The sequence below is a fragment of the Bos grunniens genome, chromosome 6 (assembly GCF_055505025.1).
Source record: "Bos grunniens cultivar Pamir isolate PY7600 chromosome 6, Bosgru_T2T1.0, whole genome shotgun sequence".
NCBI lineage: Eukaryota > Metazoa > Chordata > Mammalia > Artiodactyla > Bovidae > Bos > Bos grunniens.
Window position 1 is genome coordinate 37,998,326 of NC_141170.1, and position 18,792 is coordinate 38,017,117.

At 35.1% G+C, this 18,792-nt stretch overlaps 1 protein-coding gene across 3 annotated transcripts in view; it reads left to right on the forward strand.

The window, feature by feature from the left end:
* The window catches only part of TECRL (trans-2,3-enoyl-CoA reductase like), a 142,895-nt gene that overhangs the window by 23,309 nt on the left and 100,794 nt on the right, over positions 1 to 18,792 (forward strand). For 2 of the 3 annotated variants that reach the window (XM_086407643.1, XM_086407640.1), the window contains exon 2: positions 13,655 to 13,706. The exons of the other annotated variant lie outside the window; for it this stretch is intronic. In XM_086407643.1, the coding sequence (XP_086263769.1) occupies positions 13,655 to 13,706 (52 nt within the window). The remainder of the gene's footprint in view (positions 1 to 13,654; positions 13,707 to 18,792) is intronic. 3 annotated transcript variants of the gene reach the window in all.

The following is an 18,792-nucleotide window of genomic DNA, read 5'->3' on the forward strand; positions in this document are numbered from 1 at the left end:
AGCACAAGCTGGAATCAAGATTGCTGGGAGAAACATCAATAACCTCAGATATGCAGATGACACCACCCTTATGGCAGAAAGTGAAGAGGAACTAAAAAGCCTCTTGATGAAAGTGAAAGTGGAGAGTGAAAAAGTTGGCTTAAAGCTCAACATTCAGAAAACGAAGATCATGGCATCCGGTCCTATCACTTCGTGGGAAATAGATGGGAAAACAGTGGAAACAGTGACAGACTTTATTCTTTTGGGTTCCAAAATCACTGCAGATGGTGACTGCAGCCATGAAATTAAAAGATGCTTACTCCTTGGAAGAAAAGTTATGACCAACCTAGATAGCATATTGAAAAGCAGAGACCTTACTTTGCCAACAAAGGTCCATCTAGTCAAGGCTATGGTTTTTCCTGTGGTCATGTATGGATGTCAGAGTTGGACTGTGAAGAAAGATATAATCAAAACTATAATTTTTAGTAGTCATGTACAGATTTGAAAGTTGGATTAGAAAGAAGGCTGAGTGCTGAAGAATTAATGCTTTTGAATTTTGGTGCTCGAGAAGATTCTTGAAAGACCCTTGGACCGCAAGGAGATCAAACCGGTCAATCCTAAAAAAAATCAACCCTAAATATTCAGTGGCAGGACTGATGGTGAAGATGAAACTCCAATACTTTGGGCACCTGATGCAAAGAGCTGGCTCACTGAAAAATACTCTGACACTGGGAAAGACAGAAGGCAAAAGGAGAAGGGGGTCAGCAGCATCAGCAACTTAATGGATATGAATCTTAGCAAAACTCCAGGAGATTGTGAAGTACAGGGGTACCTGGTGTGTTGCAGTTCATGGGGTTGCAAAGGGTGTGACACAACTTAGTGACTGAACAACAAATGTGTAATGTTTCCTCTTCTATTTAAAACAGTAAGACTGCAGTAAGACAGGACTACATTAAACTAAAGCTTGCTGCATAGTAAAGGAAACCATCAGAAAATGATAAGACAACCTGTAAGATATCTGCATTACATATATATTAAATGAAATATTACTCAGCCTTTAAAAAGAAGGACATTGTGTCATTTGTAACAACATGGGTGAAACTAAAGATCATAATGCTAAGTGAGATAAGTCAGACAGGAAAGGTAAATATTGCATAGTATCACTTATATGTTAAACAAATAAATTTAATTTAAACTCAGAAAAAGAGAATAGAAAAGTGATTGCTGGTGGTTGGGAGTTGGGAGAAATAGAGATTGTTAACAGAGTATGAACTTTCACCTATAAGTGGAATAAGGCCAGAGGATCTATTGTATAGCATAACAAATATAGCTGATATTTCTGTATGGTATAATTGAAATTTGCTGACAGTAGAATTTAAATGTTCTCACCCAAAAAAAACAAAACAGTAAATATATAAGATAATGGATGTGTTAGTTAATTCATGGGTGAAATCTTTTAATAACATATATGTATATCAAATCATGTTATACATTTTAAATATCTTATTATTTAACTTGCCAATTATATGTCAATAAACCCAAAAATTTTAAATAAAATCTTAATAAACACATGCATAAAACTGTATAAAAATTTAAGTATATTTTATTATACATATAATTCAATAAATTGACTGATATTCAATCTATCCATGGGACATTAATTTCTTCAGTGAATGTTTAATGAGTACCTAATATATTTATAGTAGATGAGAATAACTGTAATAGCAGAAGGGGATGGTTCTAAACAATCAATAGAATCAGTTGGACCAATAGTACTCTGTGATTTTTCAGATAATGAAGTTGAAAAGTCATGGTTTATAAAAAGATTTTGGTTTGAAAAACCATTTGAATATTGGTGTCATTAGAGTAGAAATAATGTTTGGCTTAATCCACATAGCATTCAGTACTGTATATTTAAAGTTATGATCACTGTCAGACATCCATGTAAATGTGTTAAATATTCAGTTGTATATGTAAGTTTGCAGCTATGAACCAAGATAGTACCAGAGATATACATCTGAGGATTATGAAATTACATGGCACTAGAGCCATGAGAATGCATTAGACCAGCTTTCTAGATAAAAGCATGTCTTATCTTTACTCAGGATGTAATATAATGTGATGTAATGAAGGTGTTGAAGCTTCATGATTCTTTAATCATCAAACATTTTTCAGATTTTCAGGCACATTAAATAATAAATTCTTCATTGTTCTAAGATGAAATAATCTATGAATTTGTTTAATTGTTGAAGATAAATTGGTCTGTGAACATGCAATACACGTAGTGAAATTTGAAAAGTAATGCGATTACTTTCAGTGGCCCGCACTCTATAGTAGCATTTATAGTGAGCCAATGATGCAGAAAAAAATTTTACCACCTATCTCTGTGGTTTGATGTCAAACAATTAATTACAAATATGAACTTTCTAAAGATAAGTTTCCTCCCTAATTATTTTTGCTTGAAATTCATTTCACATTCTTTATATTTTAAAAAATGTAGTATAAATCTTGTGTAGTCATTAAGACATTTATGAGAATCACTTCAAAATGTGAAGTGATCGTTGATGTTTTGGAAACATCTATCTATCTATCAAGGTTGTAAGACATGAAGTCCTTCCACACCAATATGTTTAATCTAGTTATCTAAAAGACAGTCTCACCACTTTTTGAATGTATATAGAGCAATTTTCAGTCCAGACTAACCAATGACTCCAAATAACCAATGATGGACAGAAACAAAGATTTCATTCTCACTCATGGCATGCCAATGTGGATGAGCTATGACTGTGCTCTGAGCTCTCCATTCCACAAAACCAGGTTGATGAAATAACTCTTGTTAACATTATTTCCAAGTAGAGTGAACAGAGAGGGGGTGTCTTAGTTTTAATTGCTATACAAGTGACATAGATGGGGTGATTTCTAATGTTTGAAATTGACACTGTCCAGTTCTTCCACAGTCCATTGTCCAAAGCAAGTCAAAGAGCCAAGTCCAACACAACAAACATCATTTTCTAAAGAAGTGGAAATGAAGAATACAATATTTGCTAAACATAACTAATTTGCCAAAGATTTTCAGTTCCCAAAATCATTTAAATTATTATTTTCTTGAAATGGCAATAAATATAAAATATTTTAGGAATAAAAGTATTCAAATTGAATAGATTTACATATTTGACGCTTAAAGAGGTAGATGAACTCCTATGTTTTCAGAAATGAGGTTACCCGTAACGATTCATTTTCCAAGAAATACTATTAATCTTAAAATGGGGATTTCCTTGAAACTCAAGGGAATAAATCTCACATTTCAAGACATTATACACTATACATTTTTGGTTTTGTTTTTGTTATTGCTTTTGGTATTGTGTTGCTTTAGCTTTTGCCAAAATTCAGTTTTATTGTCTTGTGCAGCTTTCAAAAGCAAATACTAAGTATCTTAAATATTGAGGTCAAATAGTTATGTGAGTCAAGAATATTTTCAGATTTTTTATAAAAACAAACACATAGCATATTTCACAGTGGTACCATATTACTTATATTTTTGTATATAGAATTTGACAGCTGAGTGTATTTTTAAAAATTAATCTACATGTCTCTAACATCATCAGTAGAGAAAAAGCAAAAAAAAAAAAAACAAAACACTATACAACAGAGTTAATATCTCAGTGGATTTACAAACCTGATATAAACTTATAAAAAGTAAACATCACTCTTCTGAATGTCTGTAACCTATACAATGAAATAATTGAGCTATGTATTTCTTTTCCTTGTCCTCCTTTCATGATTAATGTTTTTAATAGCTCTTTAACATTTGAAAGCAAATACTCTAAAACTTATCTACGCAAAAGCCATTTATTTATTTTATTATTCTGTTTGGGAGTTTAGCATACAGCTGTTCAGCTGTTCTGATGATGTCTGCTGGGCTGGCAAAGACTTGCAGCTCACTGCCAAGTAGCTCGGTGACTGATCTGAGAGTGAGCTCTAGGAAAAGGTGCAACAGGGCCATGTGTCTGTCATCACTGGGGAAGTTAACTTAGGCCCTGTTACAAGGTGCTGATCAGGGTATTAACAGAAAGAATGGAAAATACACGGCCTCTTGAATCTTAGCTTCACGACTTACAGTCTCACTTTCAAAAAATGCTTTTGGTTAAAGCAAATAGCAAGACTAGCTTAAATTTAACATTGAGGGTAATAATTCTACTTCTTGATGGGAGGACTTGCAAAATATTGTGACTGTTTTTATCACAGCACAATAGTAGAGAATAATGTGTACTTTTATTATCAATAAATAGCATATATTGTCACCCTGCTTATTTAACTTATATGCAGAGTACATCATGAGAAATGCTGGCCTGGAAGAAGCACAAGCTGGAATTAAGATTGCCAGGAGAAATATCAATAACCTCAAATATACAGATGACACCACCCTTATGGCAGAAAGTGAAGAAGAACTAAAGAGGCTTTGGTTGAAAGTGAAAGAGGAGAGTGAAAAAGTAGGCTTAAAGCTCATCATTCAGAAAATGAAGACCTTGGCATCTGGTCCCATCACTTCATGGGAAATAGATGGGGAAACAGGGGAAACAGTGGCTGACTTTGTATTTTGGGGCTCGAAAATCACTGCAGATGGTGATTGCAGCCACGAAATTAAAAGATGTTTACTCCTTGGAAGGAAAGTTATGACCAACCTAGATAGTATAGTAAAAAGCAGAGACATTACTTTGCCAACAAAGACCTGTCTAGTTAAGGCTATGGTTTCTCCAGTGGTCATGTATGGATGTGAGAGTTGGACTGTGAAGAAAGCTGAGTGTCGAAGAACTGATACTTTTGAACTGTGGTGTTGGAGAAGACTCTTGTGAGTCCCTTGGACTACAAGGAGATCCAACCAGTCCATCCTAAAGGAGACCAGTCCTGGGTGTTCATTGGAAGGACTGATGTTGAAGCTGAAACTCCAATAGTTTGTCCACCTCATGCAAAGAGTTGACTCATTGGAAAAGACCCTGATGCTGGGAGGGATTGGGGACAGGAAGAGAAGGGGATGACAGCAGATGAGATGGCTGAATGGCATCACTGACTCGATTGACATGAGTTTGGGTAAACTCCGGGTATTGGTGATGGACAGGGAGGCCTGGTGTGCTGAGATTCATGGGGTCGCAGAGAGTCTGACACGACTGAGCGACTGAACTGAACTGATACATATAAACAATGCAGATTGATGGATACTTCTAATGCTGAACTCATTATTACTTATCACTTCCATTGGTATTTCCCCTATATTTAGGCCTTTATTCAACATACATTTCATGGCAATACTTATTGAAGTATTCATAAACATCATCTTTTCCTTTTATAACTAAAGGCTAAGCAACTTTGGTAAATGTCTTTGTCATTGTTACTGCAAATCAACAACTGATAACCAACTATATTTTAATCAAAATTTTTTCAAAAGATTATAAATCCTTGTCCTTCCCTGGTGGCTCAGAAGGTGAAGAATCTGCCTGCAATGTGGAATACCTGGGTTCGATCCCTGGGTTCGGAAGATCCCATGGAAGAGGGCATGGCAACCAACTTCAATATTCTTCCCTGGAGAATCCTCATGGACAGAGGAGCTGGGCAGGCTACAGTTCATGGGGTCACAAAGAGTCAGACAAGACTGAGTGACTAAGCACATAAATCCTTACTTTTTCCAATAATTTTTTTCTGATAATTATTAGGCAATTATATCACTTAAATTTGGCCATAAAACATTTCAGATAGTAATAAAGAAAACTAAAAATAGATTTAAAATACATCATATGGACATTTTATTTCCCCTTTAGTTTTATGTGAATTTACATTTTGATGAACTGTAGTTCAGTTCAGTTCATTTCAGTTGCTCGGTTCTGTCCGACTCTTGGCGACCCCATGAACCACAGCATGCCAGGCCTTCCTGTCCATCATCAACTCCCGGAGTTTACCCAAACTCATGTCCATCAAGTCGGTGATGCCATCCAGCCATTTCATCCTCTGTCATCCCCTTCTCTTCCTGCCCCCAATCCCTCCCAGCATCAGGGTGTTTTCAAATGAGTCACCTTTTTGCATCAGGGGGTCAAAGTACTGGAGTTTCAGCATCAACATCAGTCCTTCCAATGAATACCCAGGACTGATCTCCCTCAGGATGGACTGTTTGGACATCCTTGTAGCCCAAGGGACTCTCAAGAGTCTTCTCCAATACCACAGTTCAAAAGCATCAATTCTTCTGCGTATTGATGTATAATTTTTTTATTTATGGAAAAATCATCTTTGTCAAAGAAATAAATATAAATTAATTTGGATAATGCACACACACACACACACACACACATATATAGTTTATTCCCTATAATTATGAGGCTGAGTAATCAATAAGTAAATAATATCAATCATTTGCTAAATGTTTTCTTCATATAGTTAACTTTCATTAATGATACGTGTTGATTATTTGGAAGGGAATATAATTGTCACTTGATCACTAGCTTTTATAATAGATTTTTAAAATGATTACTTATTTTTCTCATAGGTGATACTATTTTATTTGAAAGAGTCCTCCAATATGTATGGAGAAACCAATTCATTTAAACATAATTTGGGCTTCCTTATTTCAGTAATACAGTGTTAAGTGCAAACTTCCCTGAGTGCAAGGATTATTTTGACTTCACAAACTCGTAAGAAAGCATAATCAACATCATCAAAGAAATAATCATAAACATTAATTTCACAAATATACTTATAATTCTTTGGTCTTTATGGTCTCCTTTAGTGCTAAAATATTCTCATTTAGGTAATAAAACATATATTCTAAAAAATATTCCAGAAAGTTTATTCACCATGGAAAACAGTGTAGTCTTAAAATCCAACACATTATTTTCTAGTTTAATAAAAGCAAACACTTCTTTTTCTTTCTTTATTTATTTTGTAATTTCAGTTCAGTTCAGTTCAGTCACTCAGTTGTGTCCAACTCTTTGCAACCCAATGAAACACAGCATGCCAGGCCTCCCTGTCCATCACCAACTCCTGGAGTCCACCCAAACCCATGCCCATCGAATCAATGATGCCATCCAACCATCTCATTCACTGTCTTCTCCTTCTTCTCCTGCACTCAATCTTTGCCAGCATCAGGGTCTTTCAAATGAGTCTTCGCATCAGGTGGCCAAAATATTAGAGTTTCAGCTTCAACATCAGTCCTTCCAATGTACACCCAGGACCGATCTCCTTTAGGATGGACTGGTTGGATCTCCTTTCAGTCCAAGGGACTCTCAAGAGTCTTCTCCAACACCACATGTCAAAAGCATCAATTCTTCTGCACTCAGCTTCCTTTATAGTCCAACTCTCACATCCATACATGACCACTGGAAAAACCATAGCCTTGACTAGATGGACCTTTGTTGGCAAAATAATGACTCTGCTTTTTAATATGCTATCTAGGTTGGTCATAACTTTCCTTCCAAGAAGTAAGTGTCTTTTAATTTCATGGCTGCAATCAGCACCTGCAGTGATTTTGGAGCACAGGGAAAAAAAAAAAAAAGTCAGCCACTATTTCCACTGTTTCCCCATCTATTTGCCATGAAGTGATGGGACCAGGTTCCATGATCTTAGTTTTCTGAATGTTGAGCTTTAAGCCAACTTTTTCACTCTCCTCTTTCACTTTCATCAAGAGGCTTTTTAGTTCCTCTTCACTTTCTGCCATAAGGGTGGTGTCATCTGTATATTTGAGGTTACTGATATTTCTCCCAGCAATCTTGATTCCAGCTTGTGTTTCTTCCAGCCCAGCATTTCTCATGATGTACTCTGCAATACATTAAATAAGCAGAGTGACAATATACAGCCTTGTCATACTCCTTTTCCTATTTGAAACCAGTCTGTTTTTCCATGTCCAGTTCTAACTGTTGCTTCCTGACCTGCATACAAATTTCTCAAGACGAAGGTCAGGTGGTCTGGTATTCCCATCTCTTTCAGAATATTCCACAGTTGATTGTGATCCACACAGTCAAAGGCTTTGGCATAGTCAATAAAGCAGAAATTGGTGTTTTTTCTGAAACTCTCTTGCTTTTTCCATGATCCAGCATATGTTGGCATTTTGATCTCTGGTTCCTCTGCCTTTTCTAAAACCAGCTTGAACATCTGGAAGTTCATGTTTCACATATTGCTGAAGCCTGGCTTGTAGAATTTTGAGCATTGCTTTACCAGAGTATGAGATGAGTGCAATTGTGTGGTAGTTTTAGCATTTTTTGGGATTGCCTTTCTTTGGGATTGGAATGAACACTGACCTTTTCCAGTCCTGTTGCCACTGCTGAGTTGGGCATCAAACTCTAGTTGCAATTTTACATTTTGTTTCATATTTTCAACATGTTAGAATATCAAGCTATAAGGCAGAAAAGGTATAGAAATAGCCGCTTGTTCAGTACGTGATGTATAAAGACTATTATTTTCACATTAAATAGAAATTAAATGGCTTGATAATAGACACTGTAAATGAATATTCTAGTCACTAAAGGATATTTAATTTTATTGAAGGATTGCAAAAATTAAATGTTAGTTTTAGAGTGGTTATTGACACTGTATTTATGTCTGCAATGTTATAATCATATAATAGTTATATAGAATAAAATCAGATACTCAGAGTCATATTTTCAACCATACTTTTCTTTCTAGTCTTATATTTACAATACTTATATGATATGTACATATATATGTAATGAGAAAATAAATAATATTTAGGCTACAATTCTAGGTAAAATGTATATTTACACATAATTCATTTGGAGCTAAATATTTATTTAAAAGAAAATTATTCAGAAGGATATATTTTTGAAAATTTCCATGGTGAAAATTTTTTTATTTATTTATTTTTTTTCTCTCTTTTTTTTAATTTATTTTTTATTTTTATTTAATTAGTATACATGTGTTCCCCATCCTGAACCCTTCTCCCTCCTCCCTCCCCATACCATCCCTCTGGGTTGTCCCAGTGCACCAGCCCCAAGCATCCAGCATCGTGCATATTTTAAAGAATTTATGTATGAATGCTTATTTTTATATTTTAAAAAATAATTGACAAAATGTGTTATTGTAACATATAAAGAACCATTTGCTATGATAATAAAATCTGAAATACATGTATGTATACATACTTTTTTTTTTGACAGTGCAAAGCTTTTCTTAAAATAACCCACTATATTATATAAAGAGCTTTCCTGGTGGCTCAGACAGTAAAAGAATTGCCACTTTCGAAGTTCAAAAAGTAGTAATAGTGAAAAAAAATTATTTTGTGAAATACTGCAGTATCTTCACAAGGGGGAAATTCAAGCAAACCCTAAATTGCACTTTAACATGAAAATATTTTTCTAAGTCCATCAACTTAAATGTTGAAAACAGTAATGATGATGCAAAACTCAACTATGATTAGTTGAAATTTAGGAATAAATTTTTGGTTCAACTAATTAACATCAATTACCTTGTGTACTTAACATTTTAAGACTAAGTCACTCTGATTATAAAGAAAGATTAATGAAGAGAATTTTAAAATTTCAGATGACAGAATACTTTTTCTCCCAACAGCACAATTAATTGTGATTTACAAAAACGAATGAATTATTGCAAAGATAGCTAGCTGGTCCCTGTTGTTTAAACTGGCTAAAAGTAGAAATTATTATGAAAAAATTTCTTAATAAATCTACAGAGACATTTATTTAGTAATCATAAAGTCTTATATGCTCTATTAATGGTCATATTTTCCTCTTTTTGTGCTGAGTACAACTAAAGTACTGAAAGAGTTGACCAAGCACAAGCTTGTGGCTAATTGAGCAACACTTACTGTCTGAATCATTTCATGGTTAATCATATATTTTTCTGCTGTATTTGACTAAAATTGTTCTAGAAAAGGGCAATTCTCAAAGATTTATTCAAAGTCAGCAGCTTTTGTTTTTTAACAAGTGAAATTTAAATGTAACAATAAAAATATTAAATTTAAAACTTTGTGAAAAGCTTGTAATAATAACCCAGTTTCCACAAGTAGGTTTTTTTCAGGGTAACATAATTTTAGTCTTGGAAGTCTATAAATTCAGGGAAGGAAATGTGTATATGCCAAGTTAGAAGATTGTTATTTACTGTATGCTGGTTTGAAAAACAAAGCATACAGCTTTTCCATAGTAATCTTGTGAAAGATTTTTCATATCAAATCATGGGGCTTCTGTTTTCATGCAAATTTCTGCTCATATCTTTATTTTTCACTTCAACAAAAGTGACCTAACACTGTACTATATGCTATATGGTATGCTACACGTTGAAACACAAACTACGATACACCAGATAATTGTTTTCAAGGATTTCATAGACTGTTAGAACCACTGGCATGTATACACAAGATTCAGTTCAGTTCATTTCAGGAGTTGACTCATATCCGACTCTTTGCGACAACATGGACTGCAATGCACCATGCTTCTCTGTTCATCACCAACTCTTGGAATTTATTTAAACTCATGTCCATTGAGTCAGTGATGCCATCCAAAGATCTCATCCTCTCTCATCCCCTTCTTGTCCTGTCTTCAATCTTTCCCAGAATCAGGGTCTTTTCAAATGAGTCAGTTCTTCACATCAGGTGGCCAAAATATTGGAGTTTCAGCTTCAGTATTAGTCATTCCAATGAATATTCAGGACTGATTTCCTTTAGGATGAACTGGTTGGACCTCCTTACAGTCCAAGGGACTCTCAATAGTCTTCTCCAACACCACACTTCAAAAGCACCAAATTCTTCGGTGCTCAGCTTTCTTTATAATCTAACTCTCACATACACACAATGACTATTGGAAAAACCATAGCCCTGACTAGACAGACCTTTGTTGGCAAAGTAATGTCTCTGCTTTTTACTATGCTGTCTAGTTTGCTCACAACTTTTCTTCCAAGGAGTAAACGTCTTTTAATTATATAGCTGCAGTCACCATCTGTAGTGATTTTGGAGCCCCCCCAAAATAAAGTCTGTCACTGTTTCCATTGTTTCCCCATCTATTTGCCATGAAGTGATGGGACTGGATGCTATGATCTTAAAATTCTGAATGTTGAGTTTTAAGCAAGCTTTTTCAGTTTCCTCTTTCACTTTCATCAAGAGGCTCTTTAGTGGTGTTTTTTTTTTTGTTTTTTCATTTTCTACCATAAATTTGGTGTCATCTGCAAATCTGGGGTTATTGATATTTCTCCTGGCAAACTTGATTCCAGCTTGTGGTTCATCCAGTCCAGTATTTCTCATGATGCACTCTGCATATAAGTTAAATAAGAAGGGTGACAATATACAGCCTTGACGTACTCCTTTTCCTATTTGGAACCAGTCTGTTGTTCCATGTCCAGTTCTAACTGTTGCTTTTTGACCTGCATACAAATTTCTCAGGAGGCAAGTGGTCTGTTATTCCCATCTCTTTCAGAATTTTCCACAGTTTTTTGGGATCCACACAGTCAAGATTATGTGCCCCCAAATAGTGGAAGCTGAGCAGACAGTGAACCCTAACTGAGGAATTAATCATGAAAATTATTACTATATTATATTATATTTTTAAATATATGGCTCTTGAAAAGACTGATGAACAGATATTTTTTACTCTAGAGAATAGTACGTGGATCTTAGGTGTCTTTGTCAGAGGCCACAACATATAATGGTGCTTTGTTATTTAATGTTATTTACGGTTATTAAATAACAATGAACTACTGGAGTGAATATTACTAAAACAAACCATCACCTTTAAAAATATAATTCAAATATCAAAGTTTAATAATCAAAATTAAAACATGATACGTTTAGGCATAAAAATATGTATTATGCTCTCTAAATTTTTCAAATATTTCCAACTTTTAGAAAAGTCAATGATATGAAGAACTTAAAATTCACACTAACAGAATCATTTAGGTTTCTTTTGTAATTTAAAGCATAACACAAATGGAAAAAAATATCATTCTTCAGTGCTTGAAACTTTCTGGTTTAGTAAAATATAAACATAGAAGAAATAAGAAATAATTCTGAATGGTTTGTCACACTTGGTTAAGGAGGGAATGGAATATAGTAAAAGAAATGTACTCTTTGGTATGCTTTTGATTTATAATACAATATTAAATATGATAATTTCAATAAAAACTGCCTAGAATATTATTATGTACCATCCCTTTGGACACATTTTTTTTTTCATTTTATCTTCCCAAAATAGCCATAAGAAGATTTTAATGTAGCAAAAACTAAAATAAACCATGCACACAATATTCTATATTTGTTTAGAGAAAGGAAATACATTTGACTTGCATGAATATGAAAATGTCTTTGACATAGTCCTTGAAGGATTGTTGGATTTTTCATAAGCCAATGAGAAATCAGAAGCAGAGGGGAATTTCAGTTTGTAAGCTGGCTAGGGACTGAATCAGAAAGTCAGAAAGTACTTTAATGGTTTGGGGTGTTTTGATAAAACTCTTATCCTAATGAATTTTCCTATTTAGATGAAGAAACATTTTCCCTTATTCTCTTTTCTAACATTTTTGTAGTTATTATTTAATTGCTAGGTCATGTCCAACTCTTTCTGACTGCAGCACACCAGACTTCCCTGTCCTTCACTATCTGAGTTTGCTAAAGTTCTAGTCCATTGAGCTGGTAATGCTAATTATCTCATCCTCTGCCATACTTTTCTCCTTTTCTGTTGTTGTTGCCATTTTCTACTCCAAAGGTTCTTCCTGATCCAGGAATAGAGCCTGTGTCTCTTGCATCTCCCACAATGGCAGGTGGATTCTTTATCACTCTGATATCTGGAAGCCCTTTTCTAACATTGGAAAGATTTAATTTCTGTAGATTCAGTTCAGTTCAGTTCAGTCGCTCAGTCGTGCCCGACTCTTTGCGACCCGATGAATCGCAGCACACCAGGCCACCCTGTCCATCACCAACACCCGGAGTTCACTCAGACTCACATCCATCGAGTCAGTGATGCCATCCAGCCGTCTCATCCTCTGTGGTCCCCTTCTCCTCCTGTCCCGAATCCCTTCCAGCATCAGAGTCTTTTAGGACCAAATAATAATAATATACTTAAAGAATAATAAAAAAAAAATATCTAACAGATTTTTGATGGTCCTATGGCACCTTGGGTGAAGATTTTAAAAACATAACTATGAAACTTAGAATATTTTGTTTCTTTACATGATATTCTGAAGTAAATATTTCCCTCTTTTGTTTGTGTAAATAAATTTTATATCCCTGGATCCTTCTGATAACTCTTTTACTTTATTTATTTTTTTTTATTTTTATTTTATTTATTTATTTATTTTTATTTTTATTATTTTTATTTTATTTATTTTTATTTATTTTATCATTCATACTTTGAATTGATAGTCCCACCAATTTGGAAATCAGAAACTGAATATCACAGGCAGAGAAAATCAATAAAAATAAATCTTGAAATAAGAATTTGGATGACCTCATCATTACATTATTGCTGTTATATATAAATACAAAACTCTGGCAAAAGCCTTAAAGAGGCAATGTTTCAAAATTATCAGAGAGGTAGTGACTAGAGAGCTAAACAAAAAAGCTAGACATTTTGTACTTATTTTATATTTTAAACCTATTAAACAAATGTTTTCTTATTAAATGAATATGAAGCAAACAAATTAATACTTTTTGTTACTCATTCTCTCCATTTTTCAGGTGACACAAAAATCTACCATTCATGATGTTAAGCAGAAATTTCACAAAGCATGTAAGTTTATATACAATTTTGAATTTATATTACAGTCTTTTTCTCAAATTGGTTCGGATTTACCTATAAGAATAAGTTCAATGTTATGATGGAAAGAGTATGTGGAAATCATATTTTTACATGGAACTCAGAAATAATACTATGATAAATGCCCCTTCATCGTGAACATTTTCATATCTACCTCTTTAACTCACACTCTAATCTTCAAAACTCAAAGTTTTATTTGAACTTTTTCATTCTATTTCTTTTTTTTAAATTTTATTTTATTTTTAAACTTTACATAATTGTATTAGTTTTGCCAAATATCAAAATGAATCCGCCACAGGTATACATGTGTTCCCCATCCTGAACCCTCCTCCCTCCTCCCTCCCCATACCATCCCTCTGGGTCATCCCAGTGCACTAGCCCCAAGCATCCAGTATCGTGTATCGAACCTGGACTGGCAACTCGTTTCTTACATGATATTTTACATGTTTCAATGCCATTCTCCCAAATCTTCCCACCCTCTCCCTCTCCCACAGAGTCCATAAGACTGTTGTATACATCAGTGTCTCTTTTGCTGTCTCGTACACCGGGTTATTGTTAACAGGAAACATCCTATATGTGAAAGTCATTAATAAATATAAGGTATTTCCTTATATTTAAGCAAATATAGAGCATGTTTTTTATTTCATGTATTTATACTGATTAAATATCTATCACATAGGAATACTTAAAAATTGCATTTAAATTGTTATTTAATTTTACTAATGGCTAGATTTTCCTCATTAATAGATATCCTATTATTATTTATAGGGAAATATATATATATGAAATTTGTTTAATTTTTATTTTTACAACTTTTGACTAGTTTACCTATAGTTATTAACATAGTGATGATGCCTATAATTACCAGTTAACAATTTTTAATAAACTTCATTTTTAGGGCATTTTTAAATTCATGATAGATTGTTCAGAAAATACACAGAGTTCCAATATACCCCTGCCCCACACATGGACAACATGCATGCTCAGTCCCAGTTTCATGTCTGACTTTTTGGGGTCCCATGGGCTCCTCTCTCCATGGGATTTTCCCTGGCAAGAATACTGGAGTGGGTTGCCATTCCTCCTCCAAGGGATCATCCTGACTCAGCGATCAAACCCTCATCTCATGCATTGCAAGTGGATTATTTGTGCTGGGCAAACACAGAAAACCATGGGCAGCATTCTCCACCATAATATTCAGAAGAGTATATTTGTTATACTCCCAGAACCTACAATGACACATCATTATTGTCCTAAGTGCATAGTTACATTAGAATTCATTTTCGGTGTTGCACATTCTATAGATTTTGCAAAGGAGCATTTTCAATACTTCTAGATTTACTTGAACAATGTTTCTTTTCAGAAAATACTTAAAGCTCATAATTTAATTTATTAGTTTTTTAAAAAATACTTGAGTAAACTAGGAAAATTATTTCATTATTTTCTTTCAGGAAAGATGCAGAATATTTGCTGAATATTTTTTGTGTATATGACATGATAGGCATAATGAATAAATGAAAACAGAAAATTTCTCACTATCCCTCAAAAATTCTATATATAATAAATAAATAAATATACCATATATCATATTATATTACAATACATTATATTTTAATTTATATAAATATATATACTATAACATATATTATATATACTATATATATTATATATCTTGTTGATATTTCTCCTAGCAATCTTGATTCCAGCTTGTGATTCATCCACCCTGGCATTTGCATGGTGTACTCTGCATTTAAGTTAAACAAACAGGGTGACAGTATACTTGTCACCTTGACATACTCCTTTCCCAGTTTGGAACTCCTTTATTCCATGTTCAGTTTTAACTGTTGTTTCTTGACAAACATACAGGTTTCTCAGAAAACAAGTAAAGTGGTCTGGTATTCCCATCTCTTTAAGAACTTTCCACAGTTTGTTGTTATCCACACAGTAAAAGGCTTTAGTGTAGTCAGTGAAGAAGAAGTAGGTATTTTACTGGAATCATTACAAAATTTCTCTATGATCCAACAAATGTTGGCAATTTGATCTCAGGTTCCTCTGTTTTTTCTAAATCTGGATTATACATCTGGAAGCTCTCTGTTCACGTACTGTTGAAACCTCACGTGAGCATAACCTCAGTAGCATGTGAAATAAACACAACTGTACTGTAGTTTGAACATTGTTTGACACTACGCTTCTTTGGGATTGGAATGAAAACTGACATTTTACAGTCCCGTGGCCATTGCTGAGTTTTCTAAATTTGCTTACATATTGAGTTCAACACTTTAATAAGAACTTCTTTTAGTATTTTAAATAGCTCAGATGGAATTCCATCACCAAAACTGGATTTTTATGTAATCAATTCAGTTCAGTTCATTTCGGTCACTCAGTCATGTCCAACTCTTTGCAATCCCATGAATTACAGCACCCCAGGCCTCCCTGTCCATCAACAACTCCCGGAGTTTACTCAAACTCATGTCCATTGAGTCAGTGATTGCCATCATACTCATCCGGTGTTGTCCCCTTCTCCTCCTTCCTTCAATCTTTCCCAGCATCAGGGTCTTTTCAAATGAGTTGGTTCTTCTCATAACGTGGCCAAATATTAGAGTTTTAGCTTCAGCATAAGTCCTTCCAGCGAATATCCAGGACTGATCTCCTTTAGTATGGACTGGTTTGATCTCCTTGCAGTCCAAGGGTCTCTCAAGAGTCTTCTCCAACACCACAGTTCAAAAGCATCAATTCTTCTGTGCTCAGCTTTCTTTATTTTTTTTTAATTTTATTTTATTTTTAAACTTTACATAATTGTATTAGTTTTCTTTATAGTCCAACTCTCACGTGCACACATGACTACTGGAAAAACCATAGCTTTGACTAGATGGACCTTTGTTGGCAAAGCAATGTCTCTGCTTTTTAACATGCTGTCTGCTGCTGCTGCTGCTGCTGCTAAGTTGCTCCAGTCGTGTCTGACTCTGTGCGACCCCATAGATGGCAGCCCACCAGGCTCCCCCATCCCTGGGATTCTCTAGGCAAGAACACTGGAGTGGGTTGCCATTTCCTTCTCCAATGCATGAAAGTGAAAAGTGAAAGTGAAGTCGCTCAGTCGTGTCTGACTCTTCATGACCCCATGGACTGCAGCCTACCAGGCTCCTCCACCCATGGGATTTTCCAGGCAAGAGTACTGGAGTGAGTTACCATAGCTAGGTTGGTCATAATTTTCCTTCCAAGGAGTAAGTGTCTTTTAATTTCATGGCTGAAGTCACCATCTGCAGTGATTTTTGAGCCCCTCAAAAAAGTCTGTCACTGTTTCCACTGTTTCCCCTTCTTTTTGCCATGAAGTGATGGGACCAGAGCCATGATTTTAGTTTTCCGAATGTTGAGTTTTAAGCCAACATTTTCACTCTCCTCTTTCATTTTCATCAAGAGAATCTTTAGTTCTTCACATTACAGAATGTCTGGCTCTAGGTGGGTGACCACACCATCATGGTTATCCAGATCAAGAGCTTTTTTGTATAGTACTTCTGTGTATTCTTGCCATCTCTTCTTAATCTCTTTTGCTTATGCTAGTTCCTTACTGTTTCTGTCTTTATCATGCCCATTCCTGCACGCAGTGTTCACTGGGTATCTACAATTTTACTTAAAAGACCTCCAGTCTTTCCCATTCTATCATTTTCCTTAACTTCCTTGCACTGCTCATTCAAGAAGGTCTTCTTACCTCTCCTTGCTTGTCTCTGGAACTCGGCATTCAGTTGTGTATATATTTCACTTTCTCCCTTGCTTTTATTTCCTTAGCTTTTTATAAAATTTCCTCAGATAACCACTTTGACTTCTTGCATTTATTTTTCCTTGGGATGATTTTGGCTTCAGCCTTGTGTACAGTGTAATGGATATCCATCCATAGTTCTTCGGGCATTCTGTCTATCATATATAATCTCTTGGATCTATTTGTCACCTTCACTATATAAAAATAAGAAACTTGATTTAAGTCATACCTGAATGGCTTAGTAGTTTTCCCTACTTTTTTTCAATTTAAGACTGAATGTTGCAATAAGAAGCTCATGATCTGAGCCACAGTCAGCCCCAGGTCTTGTTTTTGCTCACTGTATAGAACATCTTCATCTTCAGCTGCAAAGAATATAAACAATCTGATTTTGGTATTGACTATCTGGTAATGTCCATGTGTAGAGATGTCTACTCTGTTGTTAGAAAAGGGTGCTTTGTATGACCAGTGTGTTCTCTTGATAAAACTCTTAAGCCTTTGCCCTGTTTCTTTTTGTACTCCATGGCCAAACCTGCCCATTACTCTAGAAATTTCTTGACTTCCTACATTTGTATTCCAATCATCACTTCATGGGAAATAGATGGGGAAACAGTGGAAACAGTGTCAGATTTTATTTTTCTGGGCTCCAAAATCACTACAGATGGTGACTGCAGCCATGAAATTAAAAGACGCTTACTCCTTGGAAAGAAAGTTATGACCAACCTAGACAGCATATTCAAAAGCAGAGACATTACTTTTCCAACAAAGGTCCATCTAGTCAAGGCTATGGTTTTTCCAGTGGTCATGTATGGATGTGAGAGTTGGACTGTGAAGAAGGCTGAGCACCAAACAATTGATGCTTTTGAACTGTGGTGTTGGAGAAGACTCTTGAGAGTCCCTTGGACTGCAAGGAGATCCAACCAGTCCATTTTGAAGGAGATCAGCTCTGGGATTTCTTTGGAAGGAATTATGCTAAAGCTGAAACTCCAGTACTTTGGCCACCTCATGCGAAGATTTGACTCATTGGAAAAGACTCATGCTGGGAGGGATTGGGGGCAAGAGGAGAAGGGGACGACAGAGGATGAGATGGCTGGTTGGCATCACTGACTCGATGGATGTGAGTCTGAGTGAACTCTGGGAGTTGGTGATCGACAGGGAGGCCTGGCGTGCTGCGATTCATGGGGTCGCAAAGCGTTGGACACAACTGAGCGACTGATCTATCTAATGATGAAAAGGACTTTTTTTTTTTTTTTTTATGTTAGTCTAGGAGGTTTTGTAGATCTTCATGGAACTAATCAACTTAAGCTTCTT